The sequence below is a fragment of the Saimiri boliviensis genome, chromosome 8 (genome assembly GCF_048565385.1).
Source record: "Saimiri boliviensis isolate mSaiBol1 chromosome 8, mSaiBol1.pri, whole genome shotgun sequence".
NCBI lineage: Eukaryota > Metazoa > Chordata > Mammalia > Primates > Cebidae > Saimiri > Saimiri boliviensis.
In genome coordinates, this window is record NC_133456.1 from 20,261,702 (window position 1) to 20,279,921 (window position 18,220).

Here is an 18,220-nt window from a genome sequence, read left to right on the forward strand (position 1 = left end):
AGTAAAAGGCCACCAAAGTCAAAAAGGCCCAAGAAACCTCAATCAGAAACCCAGGGGAGCGAAGAAAGGAAGGAGGAAAGCCAAAAGGGCACACTCTCCAAGCAGGGGCCACCACCTCCTGCTCGTGCAGACATGAGCTTGTCTCCCTCAGGATTCTAAGCAGCTGCGTCTCCAGACTGTGGTGGAGGGAGAAGAAAGGAAATGGATGTTAACCGAATGCTATGACATGGCATGTGCCGTTCCATCTATAGCCTCATTTAATTGGTCCATGGGCTTGAGGCTAAAGTCTTTGCTCCCATTTCATCATGGGGCAGAAATTAGCTGTATCTCATTTGTCATCACACCCTCAGTAGTTTGCACAGACAGACACAGTAGATGCTCAGTAAAGACTGTTGAATGAGTGTGAAATCTGAGGCTTGCAGAACTCAGTGACTGGTGCACGGTGACACAGAGGGTTAGACAGAGAGAAAGGATTTGATTTCAAGATTATCTGCCCCCAGTGCCTATACTCTTTTGATTCCACAGTGCTAAGAAATGTCCACTTGCCTCCAGAGGCCGCCGGCTCAGCCCTCAGTCCTGCACCTCCAAAACATGGCTTGACTGTGGCAGAGAGCCCCGGCCCAACCCCAGCCCGTCTCTCACATTTGGAGCCGGCTCCCATTCCTTCCTGGAGAGAAAGAGTTCAGCGCTGTTTACCCGGAACAGCAAACACTCCCAGCTTTGTCTGCCACGTTCAGCAGTTTTCATACCTCTGTGTGTAAAACATAAACAGTGTGTTCTCATTTTGGCTTTGCTGGGAAAAGGCGCAGTTAATGACAAAGGCTGTTGTTCCTTGGTATGGAGACAGAAAACTGGATTTGTCTGACTAATCACGTTTACTTGCACATCTTGGTTCCAGCTGAGCCAATGCTGGTAACCAGGCCCACCTTCTCCATGCAGAAAACAAGGACAAATAAAAGGTTCCTCTTCGAAGCTTTCCTCCTAGTTTATGACTAAATAATACTTTCTTAAAGCTTTTGCTAACAATCTTAAAGTAGCTGTCAATCATAATAAAGAAATAGCTGCATCCAGTGTTCTCAGTTCTTATACTTTAACCTAGATATTTGCCCTGGCATGCTTGGACCAGCCCAGGCAAGTCTTAGGTCAAAGCTTATTCCCCTTCCTTATTTGGAAATGTTATCGCTTCTCTAAGCATTCCTCGAGTTACTTCCTCTTTTCTTTGGTTCTCCTCTGCCTTTACTTCTTTAGAAAATTTCCACGTTTTTAGCCAATTGGGTCAAGCACAGAATGTGAGGTCCTGCTCCGGCCAATGGAAAGTGAACACAGCAGTAGGGTGATTGCGCCAGGTTATGAAAATTATAAACGTCCCTGTCTCCTTCGTTCAGGTGTGCTCACGTGGCAAGACTGCTGGCAGTTGTACCCGTCTTGCAGGAAGTAAACTAGCCTTGCGGAGTGATCCACTGTCTCGGTGTGGATTTTTCCTGACGTTATAAACCTGTTTCCAGCATCCAGAAGCTCCCCCACCATCCCCAAACAAAGCAGTCCTCGGGCTCTCCTCATTGCCCTAGCCCTGAGCCTTGCTGTTGCCTTTGGAAAATGCCAGTCAACGTTTGGTGTTGACAGGGGAGGCGACCCACATGGGGCCCCCTCCTGCAATACGCTTCTAAGGTCAAGGCCAGACGTCATAATCCCAGCACTTTGGGAGGCCGAGACAGGCAGATCACTTGAGCCCAGGAGTTCAAGTCCAGCTTGGGCAACATGACAAAACCCTGCCTTTACTAAAAATACAAAAATTAGCCAAGCATGGTGGAATGTGTCTGTAGTCCCAGCTACTCGGGAGGGTGGGGCACAAGAATCACTTGACCCCAGAAGGGAGAGGTTGCAGTGAGCTGAGATCCCACCACTGCATTCCAGCCTGGGCAACAGAGTGAGACTCAGGCTCAAAAAAAAAAAAAAAAAAAATTCTTCTAAGGGTTAGAAGCAAAATTTCCGCACTTCAGTCAGCTCATGCTTATGAAGGGTACGTGTCTGCCACCGGACACTGCCATACTTGGAGAAATTCTGTTCCCTTGGAGAGAACATATGTTCAGGCAGCCTGTTAAGATCATGTGGGCACTTATTTAAAATGCAGATTCAGGCTGGGCTCAGTGACTCACACCTGTAATCCCAGCACTTTGGGAGGCTGAGGCCAGTGGATCACTTAAGGTCAGGAGTTCAAGAGGAGCCTGGCCAACATGGTGAAACTTCCTTTCTACTAAAAATACAAAAATTAGCTGGGCCTGGTGTCAGGTTCCTGTAATCTCAGCTTCTTGGGAGGCTGAGGCAGGAGAAGCACCTGAACCTGGGAGGTGGAGGTTGCAGTGAGCCAAAATCACGCCACTGCACTCCAGCCTAGGGAAAAAGAGCCCATCTCAAAAAAAATGCAGATTCCCAGACCCTGCCCAGACCTACTGAATGAGGGATAGGGCCCGGAAATCTGTATTTTCGACAAGCACCACAGGCGACACTGACTTGCAAAGGCTTTGGTGCTTAGCATCCCAGCTTTGCATTCGAAAGCCACATCATCAGAGGCAAGCTGTTTTGTACTTCTCAGCCTCAGTTTCCCAGAGCTGAAAAAATAAGGGCCAATAATAAGTCTCTTGCAAGGCTGCAGTTGGTTGTGCAGATGAGGTGAGGCCCCCACCCACAGTGAGCACTCATCGAATGGAACTTATTCCTACGACTGAATGTAGTTGAGTTAATTTCAAGGATTTGATGGAGTGTTGGGGGAAAAAAAAGGATAATGCTTGCACCCTGTAGAAAGCTCTGGCACTTTCAATCCAGTATCCACATTCTCTCTGGACCCTCCACCCGGTTTTTCATTTTTGCAGACTTCAAACTCGACAAACCTCTTCTCTCCCTACAGTCCCTCTTCCATAAATAAATCATTAGAAGATTCACATTTGAGGGCCTCCAGAGCCTTCCTCTTGATGGAGTCAAAAGCAGACACATCCTCCCTGGGAACAATAAGCAAAGTCCTACGTTTGCAAAACGGTCAAAAAATGCATTTCATTTGTGGAAAATGAATATAACTGATCTTGCAAATGTTTTGCCTCAGGGAAAAGTAGTGAGCGTGAATTCACAAACAGACTTCTCCCTGCAAACGCACTTCCCTGCTGCTCCAGAGGCTAAGAAAAGCCAACCAAAAAGATGGCAACTCTGATCATTTGAGTCCAAAGAATGAGAATCTCACTAAGCAGGGACCGCGGGGCAGGGCAAGAGCTGGTGGGGAGGAGGTGTCTCTCAGGACTGTGTCCTTAATTTTTTAATTATTATTATTTTTTTGGGGGGGGGTAGAGATAGGGTCTAGCTATGTTGCCCAGGCTGGTCACGGACTCCTAGTTTCAAATGGTTTTCCTGCCTTGGCCTCCCAAAGTGCTGGGATTACATGCATGAGCCCCCAAGCCCTGCCCCTGTGTGTCCTTAATGTTTAGAACAAGCCATGAGCTCTCAGTGTCAGTCATACCTTCCTTTCGCAAATAAAACTCACACACAGCTTCACTGATTTGTCAAATGTAGACCCGCCGCCCACTATTTTTAGTGAGTGTTTGGTGCGGGGAGGGTGTGGAGGGGACTCCACTGAGCATGGGGGTGGTCCATTTTTCCTCTTCCTTCTGGTTTATAGCCTGAAAATATTTATGAGTCCTGAGTCCAATTGAACACACATTAACATGTGCCTGTTCTGTGCAAGGCATCCTACCCAGGGCTCACAGCATGGCCAAGATGAATCCACCACACAGATGCTGCCGGGGTGCCCACTCTGTGCCCTGCAGGTGCTGGCACTATCCAGCCATGGCTCAGGATCTTCATCCCTATCCTGGGGGCCTTCCTCTGCCCGAGAGGGAAGGCAAATGCTTAAGTCATTTGGACAAAAAGCAGAAGCGACTGGGATATCAAAAGTGAAGCACAAAAAGCCACGGAGGCAACCAGGAGGCTACCCCATCAGCCCCAGCTCCCCTCAAAGCTCCAGAAAGGCAGCCACCACAGAGGCTCTGAGAAAGGAAGGGATCTTCAGGGGGTGGGGTAGAGCATTTTCCAAACAGAGTAAACATCCTGAGTCACAGACAGCAGGGAGCAGGCACACAGGAATCATGGGCTGCATTTGGAAAGGTGAGTGGTACCATTGGATGGGAGCTGGAGGTGCTCGTTGGAAGGTCGTGGAAGCCCAGCTGCACTGGTAGGGGCGTGGCATTCAGGGGCCATGAGGGCCACTGCTACAGTTGTCAGGCCATGGGGAGTCCTGGCGGAGAAGCGGGGGAGGGTCGTGGCCACACTTGAGTTTTCCTACCTCCCCTCTAGTGGGTCTGGAGAAGGCACAGGCACTCAGAGAGAACCGCGGTCAGGAGCCTGGGTTTGGTGACGCAGACCCCACAAGGACACCGCTCTGGAAGCCCAGATGTGGCAGCTCTCCGTCCAGAGGGTGGTGACCGGAAGCATGGCAGTGGGGGTGGGGTCAGATCTGAATGATCTGGGGCCTCTGGTCCTAAGAAAACGGAGGCCCAGCTTCTGTGGGGAGGGTGTGACCCATGACATACACCCGGCATCAGAGTCATCAGTGGCATGGGGAAGAAACACAAAGTCTGTGCATGATGGGAATAACAGACCAGGACAGGTGACGTCATGGTGAGTCCCATCTGACTCCGGCATCTTAGTCTCAGCAACTGCAATGTCTACACAGCATTTGGGGCTGGATTCCTCAGCCCTGGAAGAACTAAACACAGCCTTCCCTGCTGGAACTTCATCCGCTCTCTCCCTTGCCGGGCTTCTCCTGTCTGTGCACCCCGCTGGGAGCCATGTGGCTCGGAGCTGGAACCTATGCTCAGCTCTGCATGCCACTTCCCCTGTGACACGGAGGCCATTCCTCACTCTCCCCAGGCAGCCAGTCATGCTCGCCCCTGGGGGTCCTTGCACATCCTGCTCCCCCACCGAACTGTCGTTCCCATCCTCCTCCTCCAGGGCTGGGTTCTACAGCACCTGCCTGGCAAATGCTTTCCTGACAATCTGCTGGAGGGAGCACTGGGCTGGGTGGGGCTGGGGCAGACCAGATCCCCATCACAAGGGTCCACTCACTCTGCATGGTCACTGGCCCCCACTCAGGTCATCGGAGAGAGCAGACTGCTCTCAGGACACCCCTGTAAGGGACCCGCTGCCCGCCATGAACTTTCACAGAATGGCAGCTTCAGGTAAGCAGCCACCTTCTTGGAAGACAGAGGGAGAAGGGCACTACTGGGGGGTTGGGGGGAGCTTAGATCCCAAAGGGGCTCAGAGAGGCAGGCCGGAGAGGGCCCAAGGGGCTGTGGGGTCATCTCCCTCCTGAGCCTGCAGCCCCTCAGAGTCCCCATGGGAATCCCCACGTCAGGGCCAGCCCCAGGGACTGGCGACCCACCTCTTCCTATCTTGTTGTTTTGAATTAATTGTTTAAACAGGTATTACATTGACAGGGTTCGGAAGCCTCAGAAATATTCCTAGGTCTGCCCTGAGGAGGCTCACGGTCACTCACGCCCTGCCCTTGCCCTCCCCGTGAAGGGACCATTTTAACAGCTACCTGTTGGCTTTCTGTTTCTTTTTGTTGACAAATTAAATAAGAATGTATGTCCTCACATCTGCTCTTTCTTATCCCAAAGCAGTGTGAGCTGTGCACTCTCGCACGCTGCTTTGCTCACTTCCTGGTACGTTACACAGCTTTCTCCATCGGGCACCAAGGGCAGCGTCCCCTCCTCCTGAAGGCTGGTGTTCCAGGGCAGTGCGCACCTCAGGCTGCTCTCACAGCCTGCTGTGCGCTCCCTGGGATCTCCAGACCCTAGCCTTTCTCCGTCATTCCCCTGGCATCCCCCTCATCCCCTCTAGTTCCTACTCTTGCCAGCCCAAGTGCTGCACTCTCCAGCTTCACCCCTGCAAGCAGTCCTTCTGGGACCCCCTCTCTCCAGCTCCCCTTCTGAGTGTGCCTCTGCTTCCTGCTGGACCCTGCCTCTCACTCCCTGGACTCTGGCTCCCTGGATCCCAACTCCCTGCCCATGCCCCATGCTCCAAGCACACAGCTGAATGCCCCAAGCACAGGATTCAGCACCCTCTGTGCTGTCTACCAAGAGGCTCCCTGGGAATGCAGGCTCCCCCACCTCTGCCTCTTGTTCTGCAGGCACCTGGAGGACCCCACTCCAGCTGGCACCCCCGGGCCAAGCTCAGGACATCTCATCTCCCCAGCCTATAACATCACAATACAAACCGGCCTGGCCACCACTCTGAGACCCGGAAGTCCATCTGCTGCCAAAGAGGACTGGGGGTGCATGGGCTCTCAACTGCCTCCTGACCTCTCCTCCCATCCCCAGCCTCACTATGCTGACCCCCACCTCCCATGGCCATGGCGGCCGTGGTCCCCTAGCTCATGCCTTGAAACCTATTGGGCTCCAGGCCCCTTGACTAGGGCACTGACACCCTAGACCGGCCCCTCTTCTAGGTCCAATCACAGCCTCTGGCAGAAAGCCCACTCCATGTCCGTCCCCACCTACCCTCAGTCAGTGGGGCGGGGATGGGCAGGGGCACTACACCTGCCACGGACACCCCTGCATTGTCAGAGGCTGGCTGGAGCCGGGCCCACCACCAAGCGTCTTAGACTTGCCCTGGCCCCGCCCAGCCCCGCCCCAGGGGTGTCAGGTATAGAAGCTTCTGGTCCTAGATGGGCCACAGCCTTGGCACACTGGGCCACCACCAGCCCCAGAAAGGGAAGAACAACCACCAATCCGGGTGACCTCTGCAGAGACAACTCGAAACGCAGGGAAGCTGGGCAGGGGGCCCGCACTCTTGCCCCAGGACGCAGAGCCAACAGACATACTCCTGCAGATCATGCCCACGCCCTTGGGGCGCGCACCAGGGCCCAGGGGAACCGCCAGGGGAGGAGAGGTCTGACCAGGGAGACCCGCAGGGGGAAATCAAAGCACATGGTTTCATCAATACTACTCCCCGCCAGGACTCAGACCACACATGGACAGAGGTGAATGAGGCACATACCTGACACTCCTTGAGCTTTCTCCTTCAGACCTGCAATGAGAAGAACACACGCTTAGAGCCCAGAACCCTCTGCTCTGGGAGAACTGCACAATGACGCTAGATTCGAGGACCCTGAGGTCCCCGGCTGCCCCCAGCATCTCCTCCCCAGCCTCAACAGGGTCTCTCACTGCTCTTCTTTTGACCTGGAACTGTATTCAGAAAGTCCACTTTTCTTGGAAGACTTGGGGTTCCTTTCCCATCCTTTTCCAGTTTCCATCACCTTGACTGCAATTTTTTCCCAGGATTTGAATACATCCCAGGAGTCAAGAGCAAAGCCAGAGGAGGGGCCTATGATTCCAGAACTCTGACCTGGGCAGCGACTAAATGAATGAATGAATGAATAAACGAGTGAATGAATGAATAAGTGAAAGAGGTATGACTGGCCTCACCGCATCCCCTACTTGATATTTCCAGTGTATTTCCCCAGAACCAGCTCTATTTTCAAGTACCCAGAAATCAATTACAACCACATTACAATGGAGACAAGCTTGAATGTCAAGAAATTGGACAATCATATTGTATTGCTCACTTGAACTTGCACAGAGACTGTGACTACGTGGAATTGACAGTGATGCCTTCCTGCTCTGTACACCAAAGAAAAGGGACTCTGGAATTAAACCCCACACAGCTGATGGCTAAAGCCTGGCTTGGGCTTCCTGCGACTTAAGGAGCTAAGGGCTTTGAGTAAACACATTCAGAAATCTAATCCCTGATGTCCCAAATTGGATTTTATTGCCAGAAAGCTAGAGAAATAAAAACATACTTAACCCAAAGTCAGAGATTTGTCTTTTTGTTCATTGCCTTTTCAGTAACGTCCCAGATCACAAGTCAGAGCACATGCTGCACGGCCCATCAGTGCAGAAAGCCCCAGGGGATGCCTTTCCCACATAACCAAGCTTGCCCACAGATTCAGACCTGGCCTCCCTTGGTGCCATCCAGCCTCCTCCTTGTGCTCACCAGTAGCAAATGAAACAGAAGAGAGGTTGTCCCCAGCAATGTGTGTTCCAGGTGCCTGAGTGCAAACCCCTTGTTCTAGAAGGACCTTGGTCTCCCCGTCCAGCAGTTCTAACTCAGCATCAATGCACAGCAACTCGGGTCACACGGTCCCCATGACAGTAGATGAGGTGCCGATGTGAGATAGGAATGGCGCACAGACACCTGTAGCATCTCCTTGACCCCAAGGGCCATGGGACAAGGTGCAGACCAAGCCTTGGCAGCTGAAGACCCTCCAGTGAATTCCCAGGAAGCCTGATGATGGTGAGAGGTGATCCCAGGAGCAGCTTTCGACAGTTTTTATTTTTTGTTTTTGTTTTCCATTTAATCATAGCCAGGACAGAAAAGAAAGCAACCAGAGGCCGAGAGAGAGAGAGAGAGAGAGAGAGAGAGAGAGACAGAGAGAGAGAGAGAATGTGTGCGTGTGTGTGTGTGTGTGTGTGTGTGTGTGTGTGTGTGTGTTTCTATCTTCATCACCACCTTGGGTTGTTCACCCTGGGGGCAGCCGGCTGCCCTGTTCTGTAAGCAGCCCCTCTGGAAGACCTAAGCCTCCTGCCACCAACCACATGTGTGAGCCTAGAAGCAGATTTTCCACCCCTCTGCTGCTGCAGCCCCAGGCAACATCATGACCGCAATCACATGAGCACCCCAGAGGCAGCGCCACCGCCACACTGCTCCTGCATTTCTGACCACAGAAATCGAGAGATAGGGTGCCTCAGTACCCTGTGTGCTGACCAAGAAACACAGGGTGAACCAGGCCCCGCTTATGAACATGCCCCAGTAGGCAGCTCCTTCTCACTGTCCATCACAATGACACCACAGGCGTATGTGTGTAAGTTTCCTAATAAATGCTATGGACTGGTCACCCAGGCGTTCAGGGACCCTTTCTTTAGAATGACAACGGGCTTCAGCTTGGGAAGGTTTGAAGCACTCCTGCAGGAAACTCCCCTGCCTCTGCTGTTAGGGTGACTCCAACTGTGGGTTCAGCAGGACAGAAAAGACCATCAACATTTGCTGTCTTCAGCGCCTACGCTTTGGGGTCACTTGCTACATGGTGATTGACAGCTGACACAGAGCTCCTCCTTTGCGCCTCTACCCCAGGTCTCTGCCTTGTGGCCTTCACTCAGGGCCATGTGAAGCTCTCTATTTATGTCTCTCATGGTCCATCTGCCTCAGTAGGATGGAAATGCCACGAGGATGAGGGTTTTGTCACGTGCACTGCAGGGTCTCCAGTGCTGTTATGTGGCTGAGGCACAGCAATGCAGCCACAGCAGGGGTTCCACATTCTGGGACACCGGGGGACAAGCACTGAGCCTGTGCCACCAGAGTCTCCTGGGTCCCAGCTCCTCCTGGGTCCCAGCCCAGCTTCACCCCTCACTGGCTTCCAGGTGGCCTCAGAAGCCACTTAATCTCCACGAGCCCCAGTCTCCTCATTTGTGGATTAGGGATGACAACAACTGGCCCCTAAAATGTGGGGAAGAGATAAGTACGTTCCTGGCACAGAGAGGTTGATGAATAAAGCTGCTTCTCTCACCACCTGCCCGAGGTATGATTTGAGGATGTGATCATGCTCTGGGCTATTAGGCTGCTGCAGAGCTGCTCAGAGGCTGACCCGTCGGGGCCTGCAGGGAAGGGAACATCTGGAGAAGATGGTGCCTCCCATGCACTGGAGCCCAGCATGCAGCCTGGTACTGAGCAGGCTCCAGGAAGTGTCTGCTGTGGGAAGCCAGGACCGTGCTGGCCCAGAACCCACACTCCAACAGCAACATGCAGCAGAGTCATCTTTTATACCAAGGATGGCACATGCAAAGGATGCCCTGGAGCCCCTGGCATAACATCACCTGTCCTATGGCCAAAGGAGCAATAATGTGGGGAGAAAAGGAGAGGGGCTGGGCAGCCCCTGGGGTGGAGGATGCCTGTGCATGTGTGCATGTGCATACATGTGTGCATGTGTGTTCATATGTGTGGTGCACTGTGTGTGGGTGTGCATGCCTGTGCGTGCATGCCCGTGTGCACTGTATGTGCGTGTGTGCATGCCCGTGATTATGGCAGCACTCAGCCTGGGCAAGGAAGCAGATGGTCACGAGCATCCTGGAGCCTTCTGGTTCCTGCAGATGAAGCTAAGATCTAGGAACAGGATGATCTCTGATGTCTCTGTGTGGGCTGCCCCTGAGGCAGACCTGGAGATAAGGATTCAGCTAGGAGTTTATCTGGAAGGTGAGAAGAGAAAGGGGGTAGGGATGTGAGAAGAGAAAAAGAAGGGGGCGAACGATGGCTGTTATCAAGCTGCCCAGCGCCTCATGACATCCACCACTGTGGGAAGCTGGGGCTTCGTTTATCTGGGAGCCCTAGAAACCAGTTCTAGCCACCTCCAGCTCTCTGACCCCACAGCCAAGGCAGCTGAGAGTGGCTGAAGGCTGCTCCTGGGGAGGGTAAGTCTGCAGGCGTTAGCCTGCCTCACAGTGGCTGAGGAGCTCCCCCAGGCAAGGAAGGGCAGGTGCTAACAGGTGGACATCAGCCTGGCGGCACTGGGGAGGCAAAAGCAAGAGGCTCGGACAGGCAGTGCTCCCTGAACAAGAAGAGCCTCTGGCTGCCCTCACGAGAGCACAGTGGGTAACCGAGCCTTCCTCCAGGTGGCCCTCAGAAGGCCAAGGCACCAGTGACCATCTTTGTCGCTCTTGTTTCTCTTCTGCGGTGGAAACTGCAGACGGCCCCTTTTGCCATGTGTGTAGCCCCTTCCTTCCGTGCCCCACTGAACTCGAGCTTCTGGAAAACTGAAATCTACTTTTCCCAGATGCCCTTGCAGCTCCAGTTCTGCAAATGTTCTCAGCTCCTCTGGACAGAGGCCTGCCCAGAGAGAGAAGGTGGACGTGAGTGACACAGCATGGTGGAAAAATGAGCTCGTGGCTGGAGGGGAACAGAGGCATCTGGTTCTCCCACAACAGCTGGCTCCAGTATCAAGGCTTGAGCATCACAGGCAGTGGGGTTTCCATGGCAACAGTCAGGTGGTGTTAGATGACGGTCCAGGTTGTGTTGTTCCTGGCTATGGGACATCAAAGCTTGGTCCTGGACTCTCAGTAGTCAAAATATGTGGAAATAAATCCCCCTTGGCTCAAACTAGAAAAAGTAGATTCTGTTGTTTGCAACTAAGTGCCATGACTGATCCAAATTCAAGTTCTCAAATCACCACAATGGTTTTTCTTATATGGCATGATGTAGAAAAGCGTTAGAAAAACAAGTAAAAATCATCTCTAATCCTACAACCTGGAGGTAATCACTATCGCGTTTTTGCCATGTATGCTTACAGGCTTCGTTTCCTATCCATTTTTTTAATACAGTGGAAATGACAGTTTACATCAGTCTATGCCCATCTTCCTCACTGAACACGGATCATAAGCACATTTCAGGGGCCTCGTCCACGAGGCCTTCAGCAGCTCACCAGACCAAGTCAGGTTCTTCTGCATCCACTCTACAGCACTCTGCCCTTGGAACAAAATCCAAATTCCACACACAGCCAGCAAGGCCTGCAGGGTCTGGCCCTGCTCACTCCTCCACCTTCTTAGGGTTCCAGTTTCCCCTCAGCTCCCTGCTGCAGCCACACCCTTTCATTCTGCCCTCACACAGCCAAGCTCCCCAGTGCCAGAGCTAGGGCACTGCTGTTCCCTCTTCCTGGAAGATCTGTCCTGACCCTGGCTTTTGATTTCCATGGCTCTGTCTCCTGATTCAGATTTCACTTTAAATGTCACCTCCTATGACAGGCCTTCCCTGTATCCCTCCTATCTAAATAGTCCTCCCCTGGCCCCCCAGATTCTCTGCCACATTACCCCATTCATCCTGCTGTGAACATGTCACAATCTGAAATTGTCTTATTTGTCCACTTGCTTATTGTCTGTCTCTCCTAATATAAACGTCAGCTCCAACAGGGGAGGCACTGCATCTGTCTCACTTATCACCATATTCCCTAAGGAGTTCCTGCAAAATTCTTCTAAAACAACATTTACCACTCACCATACACCAAACTTAACTCTAGGTGGATGATATGTTTCAGCTGTGTCCCCACCCAAATCTCATCTTGAATTCCCATGTGTTGTGGGATGGACACAGTGGGAGGTAATTGAATCATTGGGGGCAGGTTTTCCCATTCTGTTCTTGTGATAGTGAATAAGTCTCATGAGATCTGATGGTTTTATAAGGGAGAGTTTCCCTGCACAAGCTGTGTCTTTGCCTGTCACCATCCATGTAAGATGTGACTTGCTCCTCCTTGCCTTCCACCATGATTGTGAGATTTCCCCAACCATGTAGAACTGTAAGTCCATTAAAACGATTTTTCTTCCCAGTCTTCCCAGTATGTCTTTATCAGCAGTGTGAAGATGGGCTAATACAGTAAATTGGTACCAGTAGAGTGGGGCGCTGATGTAGATATCCAAAAATGTGGAAGCAACCTTGGAACTGGGTAAGAGGGGTTGGAATAGTTTGAAGTGCTCAGAAGAAGACAGGAAAATGTGGGAAAGTTTGGAACTTCCTAGAGACTTACTAGATGGCTTTGCCCAAAATGCTGACAGCAATATGAACAACAAAGTCCATACTGAAGTAGTCTCAGATGGAGATAAGAAAGTTCTGATTGTTGGGAACTGGAGCAAAGGTGACTCTTGTTATGTTTTAGCAGAGAGACTGGTGTCATTTTGCCTCTGCCCTAGAGATTTGTGGAACTTTGAACTTGAGAGAGATGATTTAGGGTATCTGGCAGAAGAAATTTCTAAGCAGCAAAGTATTCAAGAAGTGACTTGGGTACTGTTAAAGGCATTCAGTTTTCTAAGGGAAGCAGAGCATAGAAGTTCAGGAAATTTTCAGCCTGACAATGTTATAGAAAATAAAATCCCATTTTCTGAGGAGAAATTCAAGCTGGCTGCAGAAATTTGCATAAGTAATGAGGAGCCAAACGTCAATCCCCAAGACAATAGGGAAAGTGTCTCCAGGGCATGTCAGAGGTCTTCATGGCAGCCCCTCTCATCACAAGCCTGGGGGCCTAGAAGGAAAAAATGGTTTTGTGGGCCAGGGCTAGGGTCCCTGTGCTGTGTGCCACCTAAGGACTTCATGCCCTGCCTCCCAGCCACTCCAGTCATGGCTGAACGGGGCCAATGTAGAGCTCAGGCTGTGGCTTCAGAGGGTTCAAGTCCCAAGCCTTGGCAGTTGCCATGTGGTGCTAAGCCTGGGGATACACAGAAGTCAAGAAGTGGGGTTTGAGAACCTCTGCTTAGATTTCACAGGATGTATGGAAACCCCTGGATGCCCAGTCAGAAGTTTGTTTTAGGGGCAGGGCCCTCATGGAGAACATCTGCTAAGGCAGTGTGGAAGGGGAATGTGGGGTCAGAGCCCCCACACAGAGTTCCTACTGAGGCACTGCTGAGTGGAGCTATGAGAAGAGGGCCACCATTATCCAGACCCCAGAATGGCAGATCCACTATCAGCTTGCACCAGGTGTCTGGAAAAGCCACAGACACTCAATGCCAGCCCTTCAAAGCAGCTGGGAGGGAGGCTGTACCCTGAAAAGCCACAGGGGCAGAGCTGCCCAAGACCATGGAAACCGACCTCTTGCATCAGCATGACCTGGATGTGAGACATAGAGTCAAAGGAGTAGAGTCATTTTGGAGCTCCAAGATTTGACTGCCTCACTGGATTTTGGACTTTCATGGGGCCTGTAATTCCTTTGTTTTGGTCAACTTCTCCCATTTGGAATGGCTGTATATGCCCAATGCCTCTACCCCCATTGGATCTAGGAAGTAATTAACTTGCTTTTGATTTTACAGGCTCATAGGTGGAAGGAACTTCCCTTGTCTCTGATGAGACTTTAGACTGCAGAATTTTGAGTTAATACTGAAATGAGTTAAGACTTTGGGGGACTGTTGGGAAGGCATAATTGGTTTTGAAATGTGAGGACACTGGCTAGCCATGTGCAAAAAGGAGAAACTGGACCCCTTCCTGACACCTTACACTAAAATTAACTCCAGATGGATTAAAGACTTAAACATAAGACCTAACACCATAAAAACCCCAGAAGAAAACCTAGGCAAAACCATTCAGGACATAGGCATAGGCAAGGACTTCATGACTAAAACACCAAAAGCGTTGGCAACAAAAGCCAAAATAGACAAATGGGACCTAATTAAAGTCCAGAGCTTCTGCACAGCAAAATAAACAATCATTAGAGTGAATCAGCAACCAACAGAATGGGAAAACATTTTTGTAATCTACCCATCTGACAAAGGGCTAATATCCAGAATCTACAAAGAACTAAAACAGATTTACAAGAAAAAAACAAACAAGCCCATTCAAAAGTGGGCAAAGGATATGAACAGACACTTTATGAAAGAAGACATATATGAGGCCAACAAACATATGAAAAATACTCATCATCACTGGTCATTAGAGAAATGCAAATCAAAACTACATTGAGACACCATCTCACGCCAGTTAGAATGGCGATCATTAAAAAATCTGGAGACAACAGATGCTGGAGAGGATGCGGAGAAATAGGAACACTTTTACACTGTTGGTGGGAGTGTAAATTAGTTCAACCATTGTGGAAGACAGTGTGGCGATTCCTCAAGGACCTGGAAATAGAAATTCCATTTGACCCAGCAATCCCATTACTGGGTATATATCCAAAGGATTATAAATCATTCTATTACAAGGACACATGCACATGAATGTTCATTGCAGCACTGTTTACAATAGCAAAGACTTGGAACCAACCCGAATGCCCATCGATAATAGACTGGACAGGGAAAATGTGGCACATATACACCATGGAATACTATGCAGCCATAAAACATGATGAGTTTGTGTCCTTTGTAGGGACATGGATGAACCTGGAAACCATCATTCTCAGCAAACTGACACAAGAACAGAAAATCAAACACCACATGTTCTCACTCATAGGTGGGTGTTGAACAATGAGAACACATGGACACAGGGAGGGGAGCATCACTCACTGGGGTCTGTTGGGGGGAACTAGGGGAGGGACAGTAGGGGGTGGGGAGTTGGGGAGGGATAACATGCGGAGAAATGTCAGATATAGGTGATGGGGACATAGCCAAACCATATCATTCTGCCCCAGCCCCTCCCAAATCTCATGTCCTCACATTTCTTTATATATATATATATATATATATATATATATATATATATATATACATATATATATATATATTTAACCCACTGTATGTATATATATATACATACAGTATATATATATACATATATGTATATATATACATATATATACATATATACAGTATATATATACATATATATATACAGTATATATATATATATATACATCCAGTGGGTTAAATATATATATATATAAAGAAATGTGAGGACATGAGATTTGGGAGGGGCTGGGGCAGAATGATATGGTTTGGCTATGTCCCAACTCAAATCTCATCTTGAAATCCCATGTGTTGTGGGAGGGACCCAGTGGGAGGTAATTGAATCATGAAGGCAGGTCTTTCCCATGCTATTCTCATGACAGTGAGTAAGTATCATGAGATCTGATGGTTTTATAAGGGGGAGTTTCCCTGCACAAGCTCTCTCTTCCTACTGCCATTCATGTAAGATGTGACTTGTTCCTCCCTGCCTTCCACCATGATTGTGAGACCTTCCCAGCCACGTGGAACTGCAAATACTTTAAACCTCTTTCTTTTGTAAACTGCCCAGTCTTGGGTATGTCTTTGTCAGCAGAGTGGAAACGAACTAATACAGTGGGTTAAGGACTCAAACGTAACACTCGAAACTATAGCACTACTAGGAGAAAACATACAGAAAACACTTCAGGACAACACTTTCACGTCAAGGCAAAGATTCTATACCTAAGACCTCAAAAGCACAGACAAGAAAAACAAAAATAGAGAAATGGGACTATACTAAATGAAAAAGCTTCTGCAACAGCAAAGGAAACAATCAACAGAGTGAGGAGACAACTTACAGAATGGGAGAAAACATTTGTAATATGCAGATTATACAAGGAACTAAAAAACTCAACAGTAGAAAACCACAAATAATCCCATTCAAAAGTGGGCAAAGGACATGAATGGGAATTTCTCAAAAGAAGACAGACAAATGGCCAACAGGTATACAAAAAAAAAAAAAAAAAAAAAAAAACGTTCAACATCACTAATCATCAGGAAACTGCAAATCAAAATCACAATGAGGTATCATCCTACCCCATTTAGAGTGGCTATTATCAAAATGACAAAAAAATAACAAATGCTGGCAAGGATGTGGGGAAAAGGAACTCGCACGCTGTTAGTGGGAATGTGAAACAGTCACCGTGTAAATGGAAAACAGTATGGCAATTTCTCAAAAAACTAAAAATAGAACTACCGCACAATGCCATCGACCTACTAGGGGGCATGTATCCAAAGGAAAAGCATCAGTGTACCAGAGTGATGCCTGTACTCCATGTTTACTGCAGCATCATGCACAATGGCAAGGCTATGGAGTCAACCTAAGTGTCCACAGGAGAAAACCCTTCAGGACAAATGGATAATGTAGCATGTGAATACAAATGGAATACTATGTGGCCATAAAGAAGAATGAAATCCTGTCATTTGCAGCCACATAGATGGAACAGGAGGTCATTATGTTAAGTGAAATAAGCCAAACACAGAAAGACAAATCGCACATGTCCTCACTCATATGTGGGAGGTTAAAAAAAAAAAAGGGTGATTTCATGGAGGTGGAGAGTAGAATGACAGATACTAGAGGCTAGGAAGGGCGTGCGGGTGGGAGTGAGGGAAAAAGAGGCCGGTCGATGGGACAATCACACAGTTAGGTAGAAGGTATAAGTCCTACTGTTTGATGGCAGAGTAGGGTGATTACAGTTAGCAATAATGTATTGCAATTTCAAAATAGCTACAAGAGAGCACTTGAAATGTTCCCAACAGATAGAAATGGTAAATACTCAAGTGGAGGGACACCCCAAATACCCTGACTTGATCATTACACATTCTATGAATGCAACAAAATATCATGTGTACCTCATAAATATGTAAAATATTACATATCAGTAAAAATCAAAGGCAATATTTATAGCAGTAATCTAACAGCCAATATATCCAATGTATTGTGTGTCACATTTGACTTCACCCCTTCCTATTTGTGGGTACACAGTAGTTTCTGATTTTAAATAATACTGCAATGAACATCTCTGTGCATGACTTTCTTTGTCCCTGCCTCTGATGATTCCTTAAGTAACAGTCTCACAGGTAGAAAAACTGAATCAAAGAGCATGGACAGTTTTAAAGCTCCTTCATACGCACTGCCACACTGCCTTTCAGAAAGTCTTAACTGAACACCGAACTAACATTAAGTCCCACCACCACTGCAAGTGAAGGCTGGGAGAAAGGAAGCCAGCCTTTCAGACAAGTGGTACACAGGAATCATGGGAGAATCTGGTAACAATTCAGGTTCTGATCCGAGAGACCTGGAGTGGACAGGAGACATGCATTTCTAAGAAGCTCTCAGGAGAATCCTCCAGGGGTCCTCATCCTCACGCTCCCTGCCTGCTCATCCTGGAAGTGTTGGCCTCCAGACTGATGCTACCCCTGGTACATGTGTCTGTGCCCACGCCCCAGGCTCCCCAGGCCAGCAGCCAACCCCCAGGCGATCCAGAGCTTGTTCCCACTCTGCTTGTCCCACGCCCCATCTCAGTTCCAGGCTGCAACCTCTGATGTTCTCAGTGGTTCTCCCATGTTTTGAGTAGGGTTTTCTACCAGGGATAGAGGGAGCTCACTCCTTTGGATCCCAGGATGCTCTGCTGCCCCAGTGATTAGTGGCCTTCTGTGGCTACTTTTTGCCTGCCCAGCCTCTCCTCTTCTTATGCCAATAGTACATCTTCTGTCCTTTGAAAACCTCCCACCCCAGGCTCTCCTAGTCCATGTGGCATGGCTGCAGTTAACTCTCTCTAACACCAGAGAGTGCACACACAGCCTACATCTAGCCAATCGGTGCATTTCATGCTTTCTGCTTCAGCAACTGGTTCCAGGATGGACGCGTAACCCACGTCCAGCAAATCCACACCAGAATCCTCAACAGACTTTTTGGAAATGAGAAGCCTTCTCCCCTCTAGGGGCTGCCTGGG

The 18,220-nt window shown here is 49.3% G+C and overlaps 1 protein-coding gene across 4 annotated transcripts in view; it reads right to left on the reverse strand.

The window, feature by feature from the left end:
* The window catches only part of IQSEC1 (IQ motif and Sec7 domain ArfGEF 1), a 383,968-nt gene that overhangs the window by 260,938 nt on the left and 104,810 nt on the right, over nt 1-18,220 (reverse strand). For 3 of the 4 annotated variants that reach the window (XM_039477279.2, XM_074404071.1, XM_074404080.1), the window contains exon 2: nt 7,045-7,074. The exons of the other annotated variant lie outside the window; for it this stretch is intronic. In XM_039477279.2, the coding sequence (XP_039333213.2) occupies nt 7,045-7,074 (30 nt within the window). The remainder of the gene's footprint in view (nt 1-7,044; nt 7,075-18,220) is intronic. 4 annotated transcript variants of the gene reach the window in all.